Source organism: Erithacus rubecula, assembly GCF_903797595.1.
Source record: "Erithacus rubecula genome assembly, contig: scaffold_248_arrow_ctg1, whole genome shotgun sequence".
In the NCBI taxonomy this organism is placed as follows: Eukaryota; Metazoa; Chordata; class Aves; order Passeriformes; family Muscicapidae; genus Erithacus; species Erithacus rubecula.
This window is the reverse complement of record NW_027636074.1, coordinates 21991-47147: the sequence shown is the minus strand read 5'-3', so window position 1 is coordinate 47147 and position 25157 is coordinate 21991. Positions and strand designations below refer to the sequence as shown.

At 41.9% G+C, this 25157-nt stretch overlaps 1 protein-coding gene across 1 annotated transcript in view; it reads right to left on the bottom strand.

The window, feature by feature from the left end:
- Window positions 1-25157, bottom strand: part of MROH1 (maestro heat like repeat family member 1) — a 78242-nt gene that overhangs the window by 31149 nt on the left and 21936 nt on the right. Inside the window, exons 9-16 of the mRNA XM_079332369.1 lie at window positions 20718-20822; window positions 20493-20628; window positions 18679-18791; window positions 15493-15645; window positions 11538-11692; window positions 8165-8330; window positions 4702-4898; window positions 228-365 (exon numbers count right to left, since the gene is read on the bottom strand). Coding sequence (XP_079188495.1) covers window positions 228-365; window positions 4702-4898; window positions 8165-8330; window positions 11538-11692; window positions 15493-15645; window positions 18679-18791; window positions 20493-20628; window positions 20718-20822 — 1163 coding nt within the window. The remainder of the gene's footprint in view (window positions 1-227; window positions 366-4701; window positions 4899-8164; window positions 8331-11537; window positions 11693-15492; window positions 15646-18678; window positions 18792-20492; window positions 20629-20717; window positions 20823-25157) is intronic.

Sequence of the window (25157 nt, the reverse complement as noted above, 5' to 3'; positions counted from 1 at the left end):
TTTCTCTTTTTTTTTTTTTTTTTTTCCCCCAAATCCCATTTCACCCCTATATTTCCCCAAAATCCCCATTTTTTTTTCCCTAAAATCCTCATTTTTTCCCCCAAACCCCCATCTTGCCCCTAAATTTCCCCAAAATCCACATTTTATCCCCCTCAAATCCCCATTTTTTTCCCCCAAACCCCCATTTTCCCCCAAATTTCCCCGGATGAGCCCCCAGAATTCCCTACGCGGCCAGGAGGGCGATTCCATCGTGGTGCCGCTCGGGAATTTCCATCAATTCCCAACCTCCGGAATTTGCTACATCCCGCACGACGTCGTCGTTCCCGGCCCGCGCCAGCATCGTCTGCAGCGTCTCCATGGCACAGCTGGAAAATTTGGGATTGGGATTGGGTCAGGGATTGGGGTTGGGATTGGGGTTGGGATTGGGGTTGGGTTTAGGACTTGGTTTAGGCTTGAATCTGGGATTGGGTTTGGGATTGGATTTGAGATTGGATCTAGGATTGGGTTGAAGATTAGATTTAGGATTGGGTTTGGGATTGAATCTGGGATTGGATTTGGGATTGGATCAGGGATTGGGTTTGGGATTGGGTTTGGATCTGGGATTGGGATTGGAATTGGGTTCAGGATTGGGTTCAGGATTGGATTTAAGATTGGATCTGGGATTGGATCTGGGATTGGATTTGGGATTGGATCTGGCATTGGATCTGGGATTGGATCTGAGATTGGGTTTGGGATTGGATTTGGGATTGGATCTGAGATTGGGTTTGGGATTGGATTTGGGATTGGATCTGAGATTGGGTTTGGGATTGGATTTGGGATTGGATCTGAGATTGCGTTTGGGATTGGGTTTGGATCTGGGATTGGATTCAGGGTTAGGTTTGGGATTGGATTTGACGTTGGGTTTGGATCTGGGATTGGGTTTGGAATTGGGTTCAGGATTGGATTTGGGATATGACCTGGGACTAGATCTGGGATTTGGTTTGGGGCTGGATTAGGATTGGATTTGGGAATGACTCTGAGATTGGATTCAGAATTGGATTTGGGATTGGGTTCAAGATTGGGTTTGGGACTGGATTCAGGACCAGATTCAAGGCTGGATCTGGGATTGGATTTGGATGGGGTTTGGATTTGATGTTGGGCTTGGGATTGGGTTTGGGATTGGACCTGGGATTGGATTCAGGATTCAATTCGAGATTGGGTTTGGATTTGGGATTGGGATGTGGTTTAGGATTGGATTCGGAATTGAATCTGGGTTGGGATTGGGTTTGGGATTGGATTTGGGACTGGATCTGGGTTTGGATTCAAGATTGGATTCAGGAGTGGATCCATATTGGATTTGGGATTGGGTTTAAGGTCATTTTTAGGATGGAATTTGGGATTGGATTGAGGATTAGATTTGGGGTTGGATTTGGGATTGGATTTGGGATTCAGTTTGGGATTGGATTTGGATCTAGGATTGGGTTTGAGATTGGCTCTGGGATTGGATTCAGGATTGGAATTGGATTCAGGAAGGGATTTGGGATTGGGCTTGAATCTGGGATTGGGTTTGGGATTAGATTCAGGATCAGATTTGGGATTGGATTTCGGGTTGGATTCAGGATTGAATTCAGGACTGGATTCAGGACTGGTTTCAGAACTGGATTCAGGACTGGATTCGGGACTGGATTCGGGACTGGATTTGGGATTGGATTCAGGACTGGATTTGGGGTTGGATTCAGGACTGAATTCAGAACTGGATTCAGGACTGGATTCGGGGTTAGATTTGGGGTTGGATTTAGGGTTGGATTCAGGACTGGATTTGGGGTTGGATTTGGGACTGGATTCAGAACTGGATTTGGGACTGGATTCAGGACTGGATCCAGGACTGGATTCAGGACTAGATTCAGGATTGCCTCCAGCTCCATCCTCAATATCCCACCGGGAATGCCAGAGCTGGAGCCATCCCAGCACACCAGGAACCGGATCCAAGAAAAAAAAACAGGGAAGGGAAAAACTCCAGAGCTACTGGAAGGAATTTTTTTTTTTTTTCCACAGAATGAACGATTTATAGGGTTGGGATTTCTTTGCCTCTGAGCAACATCTGGAAAAGATCCCAGATGTTATCCCGTCAAAACACCGGGAAGGGGAGCCAGGGATAAATCCCGGCTGTCGGAACAGGGATCCCACACACGAAGGAAATCCGGGATTTGGGATTTGGAGCAGATTCTCCCGTCGGGATTTTGGGTGTCCAATGACCAAATTTAGGATTTCTGGGAGGGGATTTTTAGGCTTTTGTTTTCATTTAAGGGCAGATTTCCTTAGGAATTCCTTCCTTAATTTTTTCCCAGTGAGGATCCAGGATCCCATGGGAAAAAAAAAAGACAAAACAAGGAAGGGGCACAAAGGTGAATTCTCAATGGAAAATCTGGAATTCTTCCCAAAAAAATCTTCCAGAAGAAGATCTGGAAAGATCCGGGTGGAATTTTCCCTGTTTTCCCAGGGAGAAGTGGGATAAGGAATGGGAAGGACAAAATTCCAGGAAAAAAAAAAAATCCTGGAATTAATTAAGGGCTAATCAAGGAAAGCTCAGGAAATCCGGGAATGCAGGAATGAGGTGGGAATGGTGGGATTTAAGGATTTAGGGATGATCCCATTCCCATGGATCCCTCCATGGGACAATTCCAGGGATTGGGGCATCCCAAATTTCCTTGGAATTCTCTCCTTCACTCCTTCTTTTTTTTGGGAATCTGCTCCAACATCCCGACCCCGCTCCAGATGCTTCATCCCATTTGGCTTCCCAAATTCCCAATCCCAGCCTTGGATCCCAAGCCTTGGTTCCCATCCAATCCCATCCCATGGATCCCATTCCATTATCATACAATCCCATAAATCCCATCCCATTATCTCATCCTGTCAATCCTATCAATTCCATCATCCCACAAACACCATCAATACCACAATTCCATAAAACCCATCCCATCATCCCCTAAATCCCATCCTCCCATCCCATTATTCCAGTATCCCATTATCCAATCAATCCCACATATCCCATTATCCCATAAATCCTATAAATCCTATCCTCCCATCCCATTATCCCATAATGCCACAAACCCCATCAATCCCACAAATCCCATTAATCCAATCCTATTATCCCATCAATCCCATCAATCCCATAAATCCCATCCTATTCATTCCATCCCATGAATCCCATAAATCCAAATTCCCAAAAAAACCATCCCCATGGAATTAATTCCCACATAATTCTCATGGAATTAATCCCCAAATAATCCATCCCATGGAATTAATTCCCAAATAATCCATCCCCATGGAATTCATTCCCACAAAATCCATTTCCCTTGGAATTAATTCCATAAAATCCATCCCCATGATATTAATTCCCACAAAATCCATCCCCATGGAATTAATCCCCACAAAATCCATCCCCATGGAATTAATCCCCACAAAATCCATCCCATGGAATTAATCCCCACAAAATCCATTTCCCATGGAATTAATTCCCGAATGATCCATCCCCATGGGATTAATCCCCAAATAATCCATCCCATGGAATTAATTGCCACAGAATCCATCCCCATGGAATTCATTCCCAAAAAAAATCCATTTCTCATAGAATTAATTCCCAAATAATCCATCCCATGGAATTAATTCCCAAATAATCCATCCCCATGGAAATAATTCCCACAAAATCTATCCCATGGAATTAATCCCCACGGAATTCATCCCATGGAATTAATTCCCACATAATTCTCATGCAATTAATCCCCAGATAATCCATCCCCATGGAATTAATTCCCAAGTAATCCATCCCCATGGGATTAATTCCCACAAAATCCATTTCCCATGGAATTAATTCCCCCATAATTCTCATGTAATCAATTCCCACATAATTCTCATGCAATTAATTCCCAAATAATCCATCCCCATATAATTAATTCCCAAATAATCCATCCCCATATAATTAATTCCCACAAAATCCATTTCCCATGGAATTAATTCCCACATAATTCCCATGCAATTAATTCCCAAATAATCCATCCCCATATAATTAATTCCCAAATAATCCATTCGCCACGGAATTCATTCCCACATAATTCCCATGCAATTAATTCCCAAATAATCCATCCCCATATAATTAATTCCCACAAAATCCATTTCCTATGGAATTAATTCCCCCATAATTCTCATATAATCAATTCCCACATAATTCCCATGCAATTAATTCCCAAATAATCCATCCCCATATAATTAATTCCCAAATAATCCATCCCCCACGGAATTAATCTCCACGAAATCTATTTGCCACGGAATTAATTCCCACATAATTCCCATGCAATTAATTCCCAAATAATCCATCCCCATATAATTAATTCCCACAAAATCCATTTCCCATGGAATTAATTCCCCCATAATTCTCATGTAATCAACTCCCACATAATTCTCATGCAATTAATTCCCAAATTATCCATCCCCATACAATTAATTCCCACAAAATCCATTTCCCATGGAATTAATTCCCCCATAATTCTCATATAATCAATTCCCACATAATTCCCATGCAATTAATTCCCAAATAATCCATCCCCATATAATTAATTCCCAAATAACCCATTCCCCACGGAATCAATCCCCAATAATCCACCCCCACGGGAATCCCCACCTTCCCCTCCCCTTGCAGAATTCCCGGGGGAATTCCCTCCCCACCTGCAGGGCCTCAGGCTCCTGCCGTTGGCTGCCTGGCCCCGCTTCTCCCGGCAGGAATTCTGCAGGAATTTCGGGAGCTGGACGCCCACGGAGCAGCCGAGGCGCAGCAGGAGCCGCTGGAAAAGCGCCGGGAATCGCTCCAGGATCGCGGCCGCCGCCTCCGGGGCAGACATGAGCTCATCCAGCGCGCACGTGGCCTGAGGAAAACGGGAATCCCCCGGGAAATCTCGGGAAAAAAGGATTTTCCGCCCGCTCCCCCTTCCCGGGGTTAACCCCTGATGGGGCTGACCGAGATTTGGGGATTGCTGGGATGGAGATTCCCGGGATTTGGGGTTTGCTGGGATGGAGATTCCCGGGATTTGGGGTTTGCTGGGATGGAATTTACCGGGATTTGGGGTTTGCTGGGATGGAGATTCCCGCGATTTGGAGTTTGCTGGGATAGAATTTACCGGGATTTGGGGTTTGCTGGGATGGAGATTCCCGGGATTTGGGGTTTGCTGGGATGCAATTTACCGGGATTTGGGGTTTGATGGGATGGAGATTCCCGGGATTTGGGGTTTGCTGGGATGCAATTTACCGGGATTTGGGGTTTGCTGGGATGCAATTTACCGGGATTTGGGGTTTGCTGGGATGGAGATTCCCGGGATTTGGGGTTTTTCCTGCAGGAGATTCCCAGGATTTGGGTTTTTCTGTGTTACAGATTCCCTGGATTTGGGGTTTTTCTCTGCTGGAGATTCCCGGGATTTTGGATTTTCTGGGATGGAGATTCCCTGGATTTGGGGTTTGCTGGGATGGAGATTCCCTGGGATTTGGGATTTTTCCTGCAGGAGATTCCCAGGATTTGGTGTTTTCTGGGTTACAGTTTCCCTGGATTTGGGGTTTTTCCTGCAGGAAATTCCCTGGATTCGGGTTTTTAGTGTGTTGGAGCTTCCCTGGATTTGGGGTTTTCTGGGACGGGTTTGCTCAGGATTGGACCCTGATTTCCTGGGAATTCTTCCCTGATTCTCTGCTGGAGATTCCCTGGATTTGGGGTTTTCTCTGCCAAGGAAAAGGGGAATCTCCCGGGAAATCTCGGGAAAAAAGGATTTTCTGCCCGCTCCCTTTCCCGGGGTTAACCCCTGATGGGGCTGACCGAGATTTGGGGATTGCTGGGATGGAGATTCCCGGGATTTGGGGTTTGCTGGGATGGAGATTCCCGGGATTTGGTGTTTTCTAGGATGAAACTACCCTGGATTTGGGATTTTTCCTGCAGGAAATTCCCTGGATTTGGTGTTTTCTGGGTTACAGTTTGCCTGGATTTGGGATTTTTCCTGCAGGAAATTCCCAGGATTTGGTGTTTTCTGGGTTACAGTTTGCCTGGATTTGGGGTTTTTCCTGCAGGAAATTCCCAGGATTTGGTGTTTTCTGGGTTACAGATTCCCTGGATTTGGGGTTTTTCCTGTTCGAAATTCCCTGGATTTGGTGTTTTTAGTGTGTTGGAAATTCCCTGGATTTGGGGTTTTCTGAGCTGGATTTGCTCAGGATTGGACCCTGATTTCCAGGGAATTCTTCCCTGATTCTCTGCTGGAGATTCCCTGGATTTGGGGTTTTTCAGTGTTACAGATTCCCTGGATTTGGGGTTTTTCCTGTTGGAATTTCCCTGAATTTGGGGATTTTCCTGCAGGAGATTCCCTGGATTGGGTGTTTTCTGTTGACAGATTCCCTGGACTTAGGGTTTTTCTGGGATGGATCTTCCCAGGATTTAGGGTCTTGTGTGTTACAGATTCCCTGGATTTGGGGTTTGCTGGGATAGAGATTCCCTGGATTTGGGGTTTTTCCTGTTAGAAATTTCCTGGATTTGGAATTTTTCCTGCAGGAGATTCCCTGGATTTGGGGTTTTCTGTGTTACAGATTCCCTGGATTTGGGGTTTGCTGGGATGGAGATTCCCTGGATTTGGGGTTTTTCCTGTTAGAAATTCCCTGGATTTGGAATTTTTCCTGCAGGAGATTCCCTGGATTGGGTGTTTTCTGTGTTGGAGATTCCCAGGATTTTGGGTCTTCTGGGATGGAGATTTGGGGTTTTCTGTGTTGGACGTTCCCTGGATTTGGGATTTTTCCTGCAGGAGATTCCCTGGATTTGGGGTTTTCTGTGTTACAGATTCCCTGGATTTGGGGTTTTCTGGGATGAAACTTCCCTGGATTTAGGGTTTTGTGTGTTGGAGATTTGGGGTTTTCTACGCTGGAACTTCCTGGGATTTGGGATTTTTCCTGCTGGACATTCCCTGGATTCTGGGTTTTCTGGGATGGAAATTTGGGGTTTTCTACGCTGGAACTTCCTGGGATTTGGGATTTTTCCTGCTGGACATTCCCTGGATTTGGGTTTTTCTGGGATGGGTTTGCTCAGGTTTACTCCCTGAATTTCCCTGGAAATTTTTTTTTCCACCTGGGAATATTTTTCCCACTTGGCAATTTTTCCAATGGAAATTTTTCCCCACCTGGAAATTTTCTTTCCCCTGGGGAATTTTTTCCACTTTGGAATATTTCCCACTTCCAAATTTTTCCCCCAGGAATTTTTCCCTCCCCAATCCCATCCCCCCTTTCCAACCAAAACTTCCAGATCTGGGTGACCCCAGAATCGATTCCACCGGAATTTTGGGTGATTTTTTGGGGAATCCCGTTGGAATTTTTGGGAATTTTTTGGGAATCCTGCTGGATTTTTTTTGGGAATCCTGCCGGAATTTTTGGGGAATCCCACCGGAATTTTTTTGGGAATTTTTGGGGAATCCCACCAGAATATTTTGGGGAATTTTTTGGGAATCCCGTCAGAATTTTTTGGGAATTTTTGGGGAATCCCACCAGAATATTTTGTGGAATTTTTCGGGAATCCCGCCGGAATTTTTTATGGATTTTTGGGTAATCCCGCCAGAATTTTGGGGAATTTTTGGGAAATCCCACCGGAATTTTAGGGAACTTTTGGGGAATCCCACCGGAATTTTCAGGCAATTTTTTGACAATCCTGCCGGAATTTTTGGGGGAATTTTTCGGGAATCCCGCTGGAATTTTTTGGGATTTTTTGGGGAATCCCGATAGAATTTTGGGTAATTTTTTGGGAATCCCGCAAGAATTTTTGGGGAATCCCGCCGGAATTTTCAGGCAATTTTTTGACAATCCTGCAGGAATTTTGGGGGGAATTTTTCAGGAATCCCACTGGAATTTTTTGGGGAATCCCGATAGAATTTTTTTGAGATTTTTAGAGAATCCCGCCAGAATTTTTGGGCGATTTTTTGGGGAATCCCACCAGAATTTTGGGGAATTTTTGGGGAATCCCGCCAGAATTTTTGGGGAATCCCGCCGGAATTTTTGAGCGATTTTTTTGGGAATCCCACCGGAATTTTTGGGGATTTTTTGGGGATTTTCTGGGGAATTTTTGGGGGGATTTTTTTGGGATTTTTGGGGTTTTTTGGGGATTTTTTGGCGCACTCACAGCCAGGGGCAGGGGCGTGGCCAGGCGCTGGCAGCTGCTCCCCAGCAGGAAGGATTTGCTCTCCTTGAAGGGAATTTCCCGGCTCAGCTTCTCCAGGAGCTGCTCCAAAATTTGGGAAGCCAAGGAAGGCTCCGTGCCCAACGCCCTCCACATGGCACAGGTGTGGCTGGGGGGAAAAACAGAATTTTTGGGATTTTTTGGGAAATTTTTTGGGAATTTTGGGGAATTTTTTGGGAATTTTTTGGGGATTTTTTGGGAATTTTTTAGGATTTTTTTGGGATTTTTTTTGAAATTTTTTGGGGATTTTTTGGGGATTTTTTGCGATTTTTTTGGGATTTTTTGGGGAATTTTTGGGATTTTTTGGGGAATTTTTAAAAGATTTTTTGGAAACTTTTGGGCAATTTTTGGAAATTTAAAAAATTTTTTGGAAAATTTTTGGGATTTTTTGGGAATTTTTTTTGGAATTTTTGGGGATTTTTTGGGGGAATTTTTTGGTATTTTTGGGGAAAATTTTTTGGGAATTTTTTTTGGGAATTATTTTTTAATTTTTTGGAAATTTTTGGGGATTTTTTGGGGATTTTATTGGGGAATTTTTGGGGAATTTTTTTAGAAAAATTTTTTGGAAATTTTTGGGGAATTTTTTGGGATTTTTTTGGGAATTTTTTGGATTTTTGGGGGATTTTTAAAAAATTTTTTGGAAATTTTGGGGGATTTTTTGGGGAATTTTTAAAAAATTTTTTGGAAATTCTTGGGGAATTAAAAAAAAATTTGGAAAATTTTTGGGAATTTTTTGGGATTTTTTGGGGAATTTTTGGGGAATTTTTTGGAGAATTTTTTGGGGAATTTTTTGGGAATTTTTTGGGATTTTTTTGGGATTTTTTGGGGAATTTTTAAAAAATATTTTGGAATTTTTGGGGAATTTTCTGGGATTTTTTTGGGAATTTTTGGGGGAATTTTTTTGATTTTTCGGGGATGTTTTTTTAATTTTTTGGAAATTTTTGGGGATTTTTGGGGGGAATTTTTTGGGAATTGTTTTGGGAATTATTTTTTAAGTTTTTGGAAATTGTGGGGGATTTTTTTTTATTTTTTGGGGAATTTTTGGGGAATTTTTTAAAGGAATTTTTGGGGGAATTTTTTGGGAATTTTTTTTTGGGAGTGTTTGGGAATTTTTTTGAATTTTTGGGGGGAGTTTTTGAGGAATTTTTTGGGAATTCCGGGGTGAAAAATGCAAATTTTTAGGGTTGGGATAATGGGAATCAATCCTGGGAAAAGGGGATTAAAGGGAATTTGGAAATTCTGGATCACAAGGGAAATTCCTGATTTTCTGCCTGGAAAACTCCCAAAATTTGTTTTTCCCACCCAGGAATATTTTTTTCCATTTTGGAATTTTTTTTTCCCCCCTGGATTTTTTTTTCTTCAAGAATTTTTTCCACTTGGGAATTTTTTCACCCCCAGGAATATTTTTTCCACCTGAGACTTTTTTCCCATTTTGGAATTTTTTCCACTTGGGAGCATTTTCCATTTTTGGATTTTTTTTTCCCACCTGGGAATATTTTCCACTTGGAAATTTTTTCTACCCAGGAATTTTTCCCACCTGGAAATATTTTCCACTTTGGAATTTTTTCCCCCAAGAATTTTTCCTAATGTGGATTTTTTTTTTTTTTTTTAGGATTGGGATAATGGGAATCAATCCTGGGAAAAGGGGGAGTGGAGGGAATTTGGAAATTCTGGATCAAATCCCAATATCTCAAAATCTGAAGGGAAATATTCCTGATTTTCAGTCTGGAAAATTCCCAAAATTTGGCTCCCAAAGGGAATCCAGAGTTCTGGGAAAAGTGGCTTCTTCCAAAGGAAAATTCCCAATTTTTTTGCCTGGAAAATTCCCCAAAACTAGTCTCCCAAGGGAATTCACAGCTCTGGAAAAAAAATGCAAAAAAAAAAATCCCAATTTTCTGCCTGGAAAATTCCCAAAATTCAGCTCCAAAGGGAACTCAGGGATCTGGGAAAAAAATGGGAAAATTCCCAATTTTCTGCCTGGAAAAATCAAAAAAATTGAGCTCCCAATAGGAATTCACAGCTCTGGGAAAAAAGGAAAAAAATCCCAATTTTCTGCCTGGAAAATTCCCAAAATTCAGCTCCAAAGGGAAATGTAAAGGACAGAAAAAGTAGGGAAAAAAAAAAAATCCACAAATTTCCAGGGAATTGGGGCTGGATGTGAGATTTGGGATTTGGGATTTGAGATTTGGGGTTTGGAATTTAGGATTTGGGATTTAGGATTTGAGATTTGGGATTTGGGGTTTGGGATTTGGGATTTGAGATTTAGGATTTGAGATTTGGGATTTGGGGTTTGGGATTTGGGATTTGAGATTTGGGATTTGGGATTTGAGATTTGGGATTTGGGGTTTGGGATTTGGGATTTGAGATTTGAGATTTGGGGTTTGGGATTTGGGGTTTGAGATTTGGGATTTGGGGTTTGGGATTTGGGATTTGAGATTTGAGGTTTGGGGTTTGGGATTTGGGGTTTGGGATTTGGGTCTGGATTTGGGATTGCGGCTGGATTTGGTAATTTGGGATTTGGGGTTGGATTTAGGGCTGGATTTGGGATTTGGGGATGGATTTGGGATTTGGGACCGGATTTGGGATCAGGAATTCCCCCCAGACCTGTCGAAGGGTGGGGAGCTGCCCAGGAGGGTGGAAACCACAACTTTGGGGTGCTGGGATTTGGGATTTGGGGCTGGATTTGGGATTTGGGGCTGGATTTAGGGCTTGATTTGGGATAGGGGAAGGATTTGGGATTTGGGGCTGGATTTGGGATCAGGAATTGCCCCCAGACCTGTGGAAGGGCAGGGGGCTCCCCAGCAGGGTGCACAGCACAGCTTTGGGGTGCTGGGATTTGGGATTGGGGCTGGATTTGGGATTTGGGGCTGGATTTGGGATAGGGGAAAGATTTGGGATTTCAAGGTGGATTTAGGGCTGGATTTGGGATTTGGGGCTGAATTTGGGATTTGGGACCAGATTTGTGATTGGGGCCGAATTTGGGGCTGGATTTGGGGCTGGATTTGGGATTAGTGTTGGATTTAGGGCTGGATTTGGGATTGGGGCTGGATTTGGGGTAGTATTTGGGATTGGGGCCGGATTTGGGATTTGGGGCTGGATTTGGGATCAGGATTGCCCCCAGACCTGTGGAAGGGCAGGGGGCTCCCCAGCAGGGTGCACAGCACAGCTTTGGGGTGCTGGGATTTGGGATTGGGGCTGGATTTGGGGCCGGTTTTGGGATTAGTGTTGGATTTAGGGCTGGATTTGGGGTAGTATTTGGGATTGGGGCCGGATTTGGGATTTGGGGCTGTATTTGGGATCAGGATTGCCCCCAGACCTGTCGAAGGGCAGGGGGCTCCCCAGCAGGGTGCACAGCACAGCTTTGGGGTGCTGCAGCCCCAGGATGAGCACGGATTGCTGCGCCGCCCTCCGGAGCTGCTCCTGCTCCACCAGCTCCAGCTTGGAATGGATCACGGCCAGGAGCTCGGGAACCTGGAAAAACAGGAAAGGGATCCTGGAAAAAATCCATGGAGGGGGTTTGGGGTAAAAAAATGGGGAAAAGGGATCCTGGAAAAAATCCATGGAGGGGGTTTGGGGCAAAAAAAATGGGGAAAGGTGATCCTGGAAAAAATCCATGAAGGGGGTTTGGGGTAAAAAAATGGAAAAGGGATCCTGAAAAATGGGGAAAAATCCATGGATGGGGCTTGGGGTAAAAACTGGGGAAAAGGGATCCTGGAAAAATGGGGAAAATCCATGGATGGGGTTTGGGGCAAAAAAATGGGAAAAGGGATCCTGGAAAAAATCCATGGAGGGGGTTTGGGGCAAAAAAATGGGGAAAGGGATCCTGGAAAAATGGGGAAAAATCCATGGAGGGGGTTTGGGGCAAAAAAATGGGAAAAGAGATCCTGGAAAAAATCCATGGAGGGGGTTTGGGGTAAAAAAATGGGAAAAGGGATCCTGGAAAAAATCCATGGAGGGGGTTTGGGGTAAAAAAATGGGAAAAGGGATCCTGGGAAAATGGGGAAAAATCCATGGAGGGGGTTTGGGGCAAAAAAATGGAAAAGGGATCCTAGAAAATGGGGAAAAATCCATGGAGGGGGCTTGGGGTAAAAACTGGGGAAAAGGGATCCTGGAAAAATGGGGAAAATCCATGGATGGGGTTTGGGGTAAAAAAATGGAAAAGGGATCCTGGAATAGCTGGGAGAAAATTTCATGGATGGGGGTTTGGGATAAAAAATTTGGGAAAAGAGATCCAGAAAAAGCTGGAAAAAATCCATGGATGGGGTTTGGGTAAAAATTGGGAAAAGGGATCCTGGAAAATGGGAAAAAATCCATGGAGGGGGTTTGGGGTAAAAAAATGGGGAAAAGAGATCCTGGAAAATGAGAAAAATCCATGGAGGGGGTTTGGGGCAAAAAAATGGGGAAAGGTGATCCTGGAAAAAATCCATGGAGGGGGTTTGGGGCAAAAAAATGGGGAAAAGAGATCCTGGAAAAATGGGGAAAATCCATGGAGGGGGTTTGGGGCAAAAAAATGGAAAAGGGGATCCTGGGAAATGGGAAAAATCCATGGAGGGGGTTTGGGGTAAAAAATTGGGAAAAGGGATCCAGGAAAAACTGGGAAATATTTTGGGAATAGTCCATGGGTGGGGTTTGGGATAAAAATTGGGAAAAGGGATCCTGGAAATACTGGGAAAGATTTTGGGAATCACCCATGAATGGGGTTTGGGATAAAAATTGGGAAAAGGGATCCAGGAAAAGCTGGGAAAAAATTCCATGGAAGGGGTTTGGGGCAAAAAAAATGGGAAAAGGGATCCTGGAAAAATTGTAAAAGTTACTGGGAATCATCCAGGGATGGAATTTGGGATAAAAACTGGGGGAATTTTGGGATTGATGGGTTTTTCCAAAGGGAGAAATTCCAAGATTTTGGGAAAGGGAAGAGTTGGTGGGAGATTCCCAGGAAAAAGGAATCCTGGGATTGGTGTTGGAAAATCTCCCAGTTTCCCATCCAATCCCATTCCCATCTCCATTCCCAACTTCCAATTCCCTTTCCAAATTTTTCATTCTCAACATTCCTTGGAATTTCCCCATTCCCATTCCTGATTTTCCCATTCCCAGTTCTCCCAATTTCCCATTCCCATTCCAACTTCCTCATTCCCATTATTCCCACTTCCATTTTTCCTGTTCCCATTCCCATTCCCAATTTCCCTTTATCCCATTTTCCCATTTTCCCATTTCCAATTTTTCTTTTCCATTCCCATTCCTTGGAATTTCCCCATTCCAAATTTCCCATTTTTCCAATTTCCCATTTTTCCATTCCCAATTTCCCATTATCCCATTCCTTGGAATTTCCCCATTCCAAATTTCCCATTTTTCCAATTTCCCATTTTTCCATTCCCAATTTCCCATTATCCCATTCCTTGGAATTTCCCCATTTCAAATTTCCCATTTTCCCATTTTTCCATTCCCAATTTCCCCATTCCCAATTTTCCTTTTCCATTCCCATTCCTTGGAATTTCCCCATTCCCATTCCCAATTTTCCTTTTCCATTCCCAATCCCATTCCCATTCCCAATTTCCCATTATCCCAATCCTTGGAATTTCCCCATTCCAAATTTCCCATTTTTCCAATTTCCCATTTTTCCATTCCCAATTTCCCATTATCCCATTCCTTGGATTTTCCCCATTCCCAATTTCCCATTTTTCCATTCCCATTATCCCAATCCTTGGAATTTCCCCATTCCCAATTTCCCATTTTTCCATTCCCATTTTTCCCATTCCCAGTTTTAGGAATTATGTTGGGAATTTTGGAAACTTCAGGAATTCCACAGACCTTGAGAATTATGTTGGAAATGTCAGGAAATCTGGGAATTCCAACAATTGTGGGAATTTTGGGAATGCTGAAAGATTTGGGGATTTATGTTGGGAATTATGATGGGAATTTCAGGAATTTTGGGTATTTTGTGGATGTTGAGAACGCTGGGAATTCTGGGAATTTTGGGAATTTTTGGGAATTTCAAGAGTGCCGAAAATTTTGGGAATTTTTGGGAATGCTGGGAATTTCTGGAATTTTGGAATTCCACAGATGGGAGTTTCTAGAATGTTGGGAATTTTGGGAATTATGTTGGAAATTATGTTAGGAATTTCAGGAATGCAGGGAATTTTGGGAATGCTGGGAACACTGGGAATTCTACCAGGAATTTCAGGAATTCTGGGAATTATCTTGGGAAATACATTGGGAATTTTTGGGAACATTGGGAATTTCAGGAATTCCCCAAATGATGGGAATGCCAGGAATTCTGCCGAGAATTCCAGGAATTTTGGGAATTATGTTGGGAATTATGTTGGGAATTTTTGGGAATTATGGTGGGAATTTTTGGGAATAATATTGGAAATTATATTGGAAATTATGCTGGGAATGTCAGGAATTTGGGAAATTTTGGGAATTTTGGGAATTCCATCACCTTTTCCTGCAGGATGCTGCCCCTCTCCCTGAGCAGGGAGTTGCAGAGTGCTGGGATTTTTGGGAATTTCTGGGAATTTTGGGAATAATGTTGGAAATTATGCTGGGAATGTTGGGAATTTTTGGGAATTTTGGGAATGCCATCACCTTTTCCTGCAGGATGTTGCCCCTCTCCCTGAGCAGGGAGTTGCAGAGTGCAGGAATTTTGGGGAATTTTTGGGAATTATGGTGGGAATTTTGGGGATTATGTTGGGAATTATATTGGAAATTATGCTGGGAATGCTGGGAATTTTTGGGAATTTTTGGGAATTATGTTGCAAATTATGCTGGGAATGTTGGGAATGTTGGGAATTTCTGGGAATTTTGGGAATTCCATCACCTTTTCCTGCAGGATGCTGCCCCTCTCCCTGAGCAGGGAGTTGCAGAGTGCTGGGATTTTGGGAATTTTGGGAATTTTGGGAATTCCATCACCTTTTCCTGCAGGATGCTGCCCCTTTCCCTGAGCAGGGAGTTGCAGAGCGCTGGGATTTTTGGGAATTTCTGGGAATTTTGGGAATTTTGGGAATTCCATCACCTTTTCCTGCAGGATGCTGCCCCTCTCCCTGAGCAGGGAGTTGCAGAGTGCTGGGAATGTTGGGAATTTTGGGAATTTTGGGAATTCCATCACCTTTTCCTGCAGGATGCTGCCCCTCTCCCTGAGCAGGGAGTTGCAGAGCACCGGGAATTTTTGGAATTATGTTGGGAATGCTGGAAATTTTGGGAATTTTGGGAATAATGTTGGAAATTATGCTGGGAATGTTGGGAATTTTTGGGAATTTTGGGAATTCCATCACCTTTTCCTGCAGGATGCTGCCCCTCTCCCTGAGCAGGGAGTTGCAGAGCACGGAGGCAGCGCGGGAACAATTCCCATCAGGATCATCCCAGGCCTGGAAAAGCTCCAGGAGGAGCCTCAGCAGCTGCTCGGGGGGAATTCGCCTCCCCACCACCTGGAAAATGGGAAAAACACCCTGGAATTCCCAGAAAATCCGGGAATTCTGGAAAAATTGGTGAGGAAAGGAGGCTGGGAAAAAAAATCGCAAAAAAATCCGCCCAAAAATCCCCCTAAAAATAAGAAAAAAAGAAATAAATCCCTGAAATTTAGAAAAAAAAAATTCTAAAAAATCCCTCCAAAAATCCCCTAAAAATAAGAAAAAAGTTTTTTAAAAAATTCCTGGAAAGTAGTTTTTAAAAAATCCCCCAAAATCCCCCCCAAAATAAGGAAAAATTAAAACAAAAAATCCTGCAAAATAAGAAAAAAAATCCCAAAAAATTCCCTCTAAAAACTCCCCAAAAATAAGAAAAAAATAAAAAAAAATTCCTGAAAAATAAGAAAAAATAAAAATAAAAAAAAAAATCCCCAAAAATCCCCCAAAAATAAGGAAAAAAAATAAATCCTTAAAAATTAAGAAAAAAAGTTCAAAAAAATCCCCCCCAAAATCACCCAAAAATATATAAAAAAAAAATTTAAAAAATTCCTGAAAAGTAATTTTTTAAAAGTCCCTAAAAATTCCCCCCAAAAATCCCCCCAAAATAAGGAAAATATTTTAAAAAATAAAGAAAAATAAGAAAATAAAAATAAAAAAAAAATCCCTCCAAAAATACCCCCAAAATAATTTTTTTTAAAAAATTCCTGAAAAGTAATTTTTAAAAAATCCCCAAAAATCCCCCCAAAATAGGTAAAAATTAAAAAAAAAAATCCTGCAAAATAAGAAAAAAAAATCCCAAAAAATTCCCCCTAAAAACTCCCCAAAAATAAGAAAAAAACTAAAAAAAAATTCCTGAAAAATAAGAAAAAATTAAAAAAAAAAAATCCCCGAAAATCCCCCCAAAATAAGGAAAAAAAAAAAAATCCTGAAAAATAAGAAAAAAAATTTTAAAAAATCCCCCCAAAAATCACCCAAAAATATAAAAAAAAAATTTAAAAAATTCCTGAAAAGTAATTTTTAAAAAGTCCCTAAAAATTCCCCCCCAAAAAAGGAAAATATTTAAAAAATATAAAGAAAATTAAGAAAATAAAAATAAAAAAAAATCCCTCCAAATATCCCCCCAAAATAAGAAAAAATTTTAACAAAATTTCCTGAAAAGTAATTTTTAAAAACTCCCCAAAAATCCCCCCCAAAATAAGGAAAAATTAAAAAAATAAATCCTGTAAAATAAGAAAAAAAATCCCAAAAAATTCCCCCTAAAAACTCCCCAAAAATTAGAAAAAAATTTTTAAAAAAATTCCTGAAAAATAAGAAAAAATAAAAATCCAAAAAAAATCCCCCAAAAATAAGGAAAAAAAATCCTGGAATTCTGAGAAAATCTGGGAATTTGGGGAGGAGGAGAGGCTGGCACAAAAAAATCCCAAAAAATCCCCCCAAAAAATCACCCAAAAATAAGGAAAAAATTTTAAAAGTTCCTGAAAAATAAGAAAATAAAATTCAAAAAAATCCCCCCAAAAATAAGACAAAAATTCAAAAAAATTTCTGAAAAATTAGTAAAAAAATTTCCCAAGATATTCCCAAAAAAATCCCCCAAACTCTCAAAAATAAGAAAAAATATTTTCCGAAAATTCCCCCCAAAAAATAATTTAAAAATCCAAAAATATTCTCAAAAATCTCCCCAAAACTCCTAAAAATAAGGAAAAAAATCCCAAAAATTCCTAAAAAAATCTCCCTAAAAATAATTTTAAAATCCTCAAAAATCCCCCTAAAATAAGAAAAGAGAATCCCAAAATTTCCCCAAAAAATCCCCCAAAAACTCCTAAAAACAAGAAAAAAAAATTTGCAAAGATTCCTAAAAAAACCCCCCCAAAAATTTAAAAATCCCAAAAAATCCCCCCAAAAATAAGAAAAAAAAAAATCCCAAAAATTCCCCCCAAATCCCCCCAAAATAATTTTAAAAATCCCCCCAAAATCCCCCAAAAATAAGAAAAAAAATTCCCAAAATATTCCCCAAAAAATCCCCCAAAACTCCTAAAAATAGAAAAAAAAAATTCTCAAAAATGCCTAAAAACCCTCCCAAAAATAAGAAAAAAAATCCAAAAAATTCCTAACCCCTCCCCCCAAAATAATTTTTAAAATCCCCAAAAAATCTCCCAGGAAAAAAAAATGTCAAGAATATCCCCCAAGAAAAAAAATCCCCAAAAACTCCCAAAAATTCCCCCAAAACTCCTAAAAATGAGAAAAATAAATTGCAAAAAAATCCCTCCCAAACCCTAAAATTAAAAAAGAAAATCCCCCCAAGAATTCCTAAAAAATTCCCAAAAAATTCCCCAAAAAAATCCCAAAATTTCCTCCCAAAATTCCCAAAAAATTCCTAAAAATTTCCCAAAAAAATCCCAAAAAATTCATAGAAAAATTCCCAAAAAATTCCCCAAAAATTCCCAAACAAATCCTAAAAAAATCCCCAAAAATTCCCCAAAAAATCCTAAAAAATTCCCAAAAATTCCTCAAAAATTCCCCAAAAATTTCCTAAAAAATTCCTTAAAAAATCCAAAAAAATTCCCCAAAAATTCCCCAAAAAATCCTAAAAAATTCCCAAAAATTTCCCAAAAATTTCCCAAAAAATTCCTAAAAAATTCCTTTAAAAATCCAAAAAAATTCCAAAAAATTTTCCAAAAAATTCCTAAAAATTCCCAAAAATTTCCCAAAAAATTCCTAAAAAATTCCCCAAAAATTCCTAAAAATTTCCCAAAAAATTCCAAAAAATTCCTAAAAATTTCCCAGAAAATTCAAAAAAATTCCCAAAAATTTCATAGAAAAATTCCCCAAAAATTCTCCAAAAATTCCCCAAAAATTCCCAAAAAATTCCTAAAAAATTCCCCCAAAATTTCCAAAAAATTCCTAAAATTCCCTAAAAATTCCCCCAAAATTGCCAAAAAATTCCCAAAAAATTCCCAAAAAATTCCCCAAAAAATCCCAAAAAATCCCTAAAAAATTCTAAAAAATTCCCAAAAAATTCCCAGTCCCAGAATTCCCAGAATTCCCAATTCTCACCGAGCCCATGTGGGTACAGGTGTGGAACAGGACAGAAAAATCCGGATTTTCCAGCCCTTCCTTCAGCAATTCCAGCCCTTCCACAAGCTCATCCCGATGATCCCGAGAAAAACCTGGAAAAACGAGAATTCCCAAAAAAATTTGGTGGAAAAAAAAAAAAAATCCAGGAATTTTTGAGCTTGGACGTCACAAAAATTTGGAATTCCAGAGGGAATTTTGCTCCTTTTCCCAGTTTTTGGGGTTTTTTTTCTTTTTTTGAGGAATTTCAGCCTCAAATCTGGGAAAAAAGAAAATCCTGGAATTTTGGGTTGGGAAAAATCCTTTGGAATCCATTCAGGCCATGGAATTCCAGAGGGAATTTTTTTGGGAATTTCCCTGAAGAGATTTTTGGGTGGAAAATTTGGGAATTGTTCCACGATCTGGGAAAAACTCAGAGTGACTTTTGGGAGTGGCCCCGACCTTGGAAAAGTTGGAATTTGGTGGAATTGGATCCCAAAAATTCCTGGAATTCTTTGGAATTCTGTTTTGGGGATTGATTCCCAAAAATTCCTGGAATTCCTTGGAATTCCCTCTCTGGGATTGACTCCCAAAAATTCCTGGAATTCCTTGGAATTCCCTCTCTGGGATTGATTCCCAAAAATTGGAATTCTTTGGAATTCCCTCTCTGGGATTGATTCCCAAAAATTCCTGGAATCCCTTGGAATTCCCTGTCTGGAATTGATTCCCAAAAATTCCTCGAATTCCTTGGAATTCTGTTTTTGGGATTGACCCTAAAAATTCCTGGAATTCCCTCTTTGGGAGTTTGGAAAAGCTGCAATTTCATGAGATTGATTCCCAGAAATTCCAGAAATTCCATGGAAAAACATTCCCAAAATCCCAAAAATTTCCTGGAATTCTCTCTCCAGGCAATTCCCAAAAAATCCAAAGGGGAACAGCGCCCCCTGCTGGACACCACGCTCCCAAAAACCTCAGGAAAAACATTCCCCAAAATCTCCAAATTCCCAAAAATTCCTGGAATTCCATTTTAGGGATTGAAGCCCAAAATTCCCGGAATTTGTTGGAATTCCCTTTTTGGGATTGATTCTCAAAAATTCCTAGAATCCCACGGAAAAACATTCCCAAAAGTTCCTTGAATTCCATGAAATTTCTTCTTTGGGATCTTGGAAAAGGTGGAATTTGATGGGATCGAAATCCCAAAAATTCCTGGAATTTCACAGAATTCCCTTTTTGGGACTGAATCCCAAAATCTCCTGCAATTCCTTGGAAAAACTGGAATTTTATGAGATTGAATTCCAAAAATTTCTGGAATTTCATGGAATTCCCTCTCCAGGCAATTCCCCAAAAAAATCCAAAGGAAACAGCGCCCCCTACTGGACATCCCAAGAACTCCTCACTCCCAAAACCCCAAAAACTCAGGAAAAACATTCCCCAAAACCCCCCAAAAATTCCCCAAAATTCCTGAAATTCCATGGAATAGCCAGAATTGGGTGGGAGTAAAAATCCCCCCAAAAATTCCCAGAATTCCATGCCATCCCCTCTTTGGGAGATTGGAAAATCTGGAATTTGATAAGATTGAATCCCCAAAAAACCTCCCAAAATTCCATGGGATTTTAACTTCGAGATTGATCCCAAAAATCCCTGGAATTCCATGGGAAAAACATTCCCAAATTAAAAAAAAAAAAAAAAATCCAAAGGCAAACAGCGCCCCCTGCTGGACATCCCGTGAACTCCCCAAAACCTTTGGAAAAAAACATTCCCAAAAAATCCTTAAAAACTGGAAATTGAGGAAAATTGGGAATTTTTTTCTCTCCCACCTTCGTAGCAGAGCTGGATGCGCAGCAGGGACCGGACACAATCCACGGAATCCGCCCGGATTTTGGGAATTCCGTCGGAGCAGCGCGGGGCCAGCAGGGCCAGGAGGGAGCTCAGGTTGTAGAAAGGAGTGACAGACTGGGAATCACCAAAAAAACCCCAAAATTTGGGAATAAAATCTGGGAATTCCGGAGGTTGGGGAAAAGAGGGAATGGTGGGAAACTCACGCTGACGTGGAGATTTTCCAGGAAAAATTCCAGCAGGGATTTGCTGAGGGCGAGGGCGCGTTCCCGTTCCTGATCCCGTGGGGATTTGATCCAGGGGCCTAAATGCTGGGAAGGGGGGAAAAATCCTGGAATTCTGGTGGGAAATCCTGGAATTTTGGGTGGGAAAATCCTGGAATTCTGACAGGGAAATCCTGGAATTCTGGAGGGAAAAGCCTGGAATTCTGACAGGGAAATTCTGGAATTCTGGCAGGGAAATCCTGGAATTCTGGAGGGAAAAGCCTGGAATTCTGGCAGGGAAATTCTGGAATTCTGACAGGGAAATTCTGGAATTCTGGCAGGGAAATCCTGGAATTCTGGAGGGAAAATCCTGGAATTCTGGCAGGGAAATCACGGGATTCTGGTGGGGAAATTCTTGGAATCCTGACAGAGAAATCCTGGAATTCTGACAGGAAAATTCTGGAATTCTGGCAGGGAAATCCTGGAATTCTGGCAGGGAAATCCTGGAATTCTGACAGGGAAATTCTGGAATCCTGACAGGAAAATCCTGGAATTCTGGCAGGGAAATCTTGGAATTCTGACAGGAAAATCCTGGAATTCTGGTGGGAAATCACGGGATTCTGGCGGGGAAATTCTTAGAATCCTGACAGAGAAATCCTGGAATTCTGACAGGGAAATCCTGGAATTCTGGCAGGGAAATCCTGGAATTCTGGAGGGAAAAGCCTGGAATTCTGGCTGGGAAATCCCAGAATTCTGACAGGAAAATCCTGGAATTCTGGGAGGGAAATTCTGGAATTTGGGTGGGAAAAGCCTGGAATTCTGACAGGAAAATCCTGGAATTCTGGTGGGAAATCACGGGATTCTGGCGGAGAAATTCTTGGAATCCTGACAGGGAAATTCTGGAATTCTGGGAGGGAAATTCTGGAATTCTGACAGGGAAATCTTGGAATTCTGGCAGGGAAATTCTGGAATTCTGGCAGGGAAATCCTGGAATTATGTCAGGAAAATCCTGGAATTTCAATGGGAAAATCCTGGAATTATGTCAGGAAAATCCTGGAATTCTGGGAGGGAAATCCTGGAATTCTGACAGGGAAATTCTGGAATTCTGGCAGGGAAATCCTGGAATTCTGGAGGGAAAAGCCTGGAATTCTGACAGGGAAATTCCTGAAATTCTGGCAGGGAAATTCTGGAATTCTGGCAGGGAAATTCCTGGAATTCTGGCAGGGAAAATCCCGGAATTCTGGCAGGGAAATCCTGGAATTCTGGCAGGGAAATCCTGGAATTCTGGCAGGGAAATCCTGGAATTCTGACAGGGAAATTCTGGAATTCTGGCAGGGAAATCCTGGAATTCTGGAGGGAAAAGCCTGGAATTCTGGCAGGGAAATCCTGGAATTCTGGGAGGGAATAATCCTGGAATTCTGGGAGGGAAATCCTGGAATTCTGGAGGGAAAAGCCCAGAATTCTGGGAGGAAAATTCTGGAATTCTGGTGGGAAATCCTGGAATTCTGGTGGGAAAATCCTGAAATTCTGTCAGGAAAATCCTGGAATTCTGGCAGGAAAATCCTGGAATTCTGGTGGGAAATCCTGGAATTCTGACAGGAAAATCCTGGAATTCTGGAGGGAAATCACGGGATTCTGGCGGGGAAATTCTTGGAATCCTGGCAGGGAAATCCTGGAATTCTGGCAGGGAAATCCTGGAATTCTGGCAGGGAAATCCTGGAATTCTGGAGGGAAAAGCCTGGAATTCTGGCAAGGAAATCCTGGAATTCTGACAGGGAAATCCTGGAATTCTGGAGGGAAAAGCCTGGAATTCTAGAAGGGAAATCACGGGATTCTGAGAGGGAAATCCCGGAATCCTGACAGGAAAATCCTGGAATTCTGGTGGGAAATCACGGGATTCTGGCAGGGAAATCCCAGAATTCTGGGAGGAAAATCCTGGAATTCTGGCAGGGAAATTCTGGAATGTTGGCAGGGAAAATCATAGGATTCTGGCAGGGAAATTCTGGAATTCTGGGAGGGAAATTCTGGGAGGGAATAATCCTGGAATTCTGGCAGGGAAATCCTGGAATTCTGGCAGGGAAATCCTGGAATTCTGGCAGTGAAAATCCTGGAATTCTTGCAGGGAAATCCTGGAATTCTGGAGGGAAATCCCGGAATTCTGGGAGGGAAATCCTGGAATTCTGGGAGGGAAATCCTGGAATTCTGGCAGGGAAATCCTGGAATTCTGGTGGGAAATCACAGGATTCTGGCGGGGAAATTCTTGGAATCCTGACAGGGAAATCCTGGAATTCTGGCAGGGAAATTCTGGAATTCTGGCAGGGAAATCCTGGAATCCTGGCAGGGAAATCACGGGATTCTGGGAGGGAAATCCCAGAATTCTCGGAGGGAAATCCTGGAATTTTGGGTGGGGAAATCCTGGAATTCTGGGAGGGAAATTCCTGGAATTCGTACAGGGAAATTCTGGAATTCTGGAAGGAAAAGTCTGGAATCCTGACAGGGAAATCCTGGAATTCTGACAGGGAAATTCTGGAATTCTGGCAGGGAACTCCTGGAATTCTGGAGGGAAAAGCCTGGAATTCTGGCAGGGAAATCTCGGAATTTTGGGTGGGAAAATCCTGGAATTCTGGGAGGGAAGTCCTGGAATTCTGGCAGGGAAATCCTGGAATTCTGGCAGGGAAATCCTGGAATTCTGGGAGGGAATAATCCTGGAATTCTGGGAGGGAAATTCCTGGAATTTGGGTGGGAAAATCCTGGAATTCTGGTGGGAAATCCTGGAATTCTGCCAGGGAAATCCTGGAATTCTGGCGGGAAAATCCTGGAATTTTGGGTGGGAAAATCCTGGAATTCTGACAGGGAAATCTTGGAATTCTGACAGGAAAATCCTGGAATTCTGGCAGGGAAATTCTGGAATTCTGGCAGGGAAATCCTGGAATTCTGGTGGGAAAATCCTGGAATTCTGGGAGGGAAATTCCTGGCATTCGAACAGGGAAATTCTGGAATTCTGGGAGGGAAATCCTGGAATTCTGGGAGGAGAAAATCCTGGAATTCTGGGAGGGAAATCCCGGAATTTTGGGTGGGAAAATCCTGGAATTCTGGGAGGGAAATCCTGGAATTCTGGAGGGAAAAGCCTGGAATTCTGACAGGAAAATCCTGTAATTCTGGTGGGAAATCACGGGATTCTGGCAGGGAAATCCTGGAATTCTGGCAGGGAAATTCTGGAATTCTGTCAGGAACATTCTGGAATTCTGGCAGGGAAAGATCCCATAATTCTGGTGGAAAAATCCCAGAATTCTGTGGGAAAAATCCTGGAATTCTGGCGGGAAAATCATAGGATTCTGGCAGGGAAATTCTGGAATTCTGGGAGGGGAAAAAATCCTGGAATTCTGGGAGGGAAATCCCGGAATTCTGGGAGGGAAATCCCGGAATTCTGGCAGTGAAAATCCTGGAATTCTGGGAGGGAAATCCTGGAATTCTGGGGGGGAAAATCCTGGAATTCTGTCAGGAACATTCTGGAATTCTGGGAGGGAATAATCCTGGAATTGTGGCAGGGAAAATCCTGGAATTCTGGGAGGGAAATCCTGGAGTTCTGGTGGGAAAATCATGGGATTCTGGCAAGGAAATTCCTGGAATCATGTGGGAAAAATAACGGATTTCTGGTGGAGAAAATTCCGGAATTCTAAGAGGAAAATTCAGGAATTCTGGCAGGAAAATCCTGGAGTTTTGTAGGGAAAATCTTGGAATTCTGGCAGGAAAAAGCCAGGAAATCTAGCAGGAAAATACCAGAATTCTGGTGGGAAAATTCAGGAATAACGTAGGAACAATTCTGGAATTCTGCAAGGAAAGTCCCAGAAGTCTGTGGGGAAAATGTTGGAATTCTGTGGGGAAAACCCTGACATTCAGCTGGGAAAATCCTGAAATTCTGACACAAAAATCCTGGAATTCTGGCAGGAAAACCATGGAATTCTGGGAGGGAAATCCTGGAATTCTGTCAGGAACATTCTGGAATTCTGGCAGGAGTTTTGGAACTGCTCCTTGGAATTTTGCCTTTCCCAATTTCTCATTCCCAGAATTCCCAGAACTCCCATCACCATTCATTAGAATTTCCCCATTTCCATTTACAGAATTCCCATTCCCATCACTTTCCAAATTTTTCATTCCCATTCCCAGAATTCCCAGAATTCCCATTTCCATTCCAAATTTTCCATTCCTATTCTCACTTTCCCATTCCTCAGAATTCTCATTTCCAGAATTCCCATTCCTTGGAATTTCCCCACTCCCATTCCCAGAATTCCCAGAATTTCCATTCCCATTATCCCATTCCCAGTTCCATTCCAGAATATCAGAATTCCCATTCTCATTCCCATTCCCAGAATTCCTACTCCTGGGAATTTCCCCATTCTCATTCCCAGAATTTCCAAAATTCCCATTCCCAGTTCCACTCCC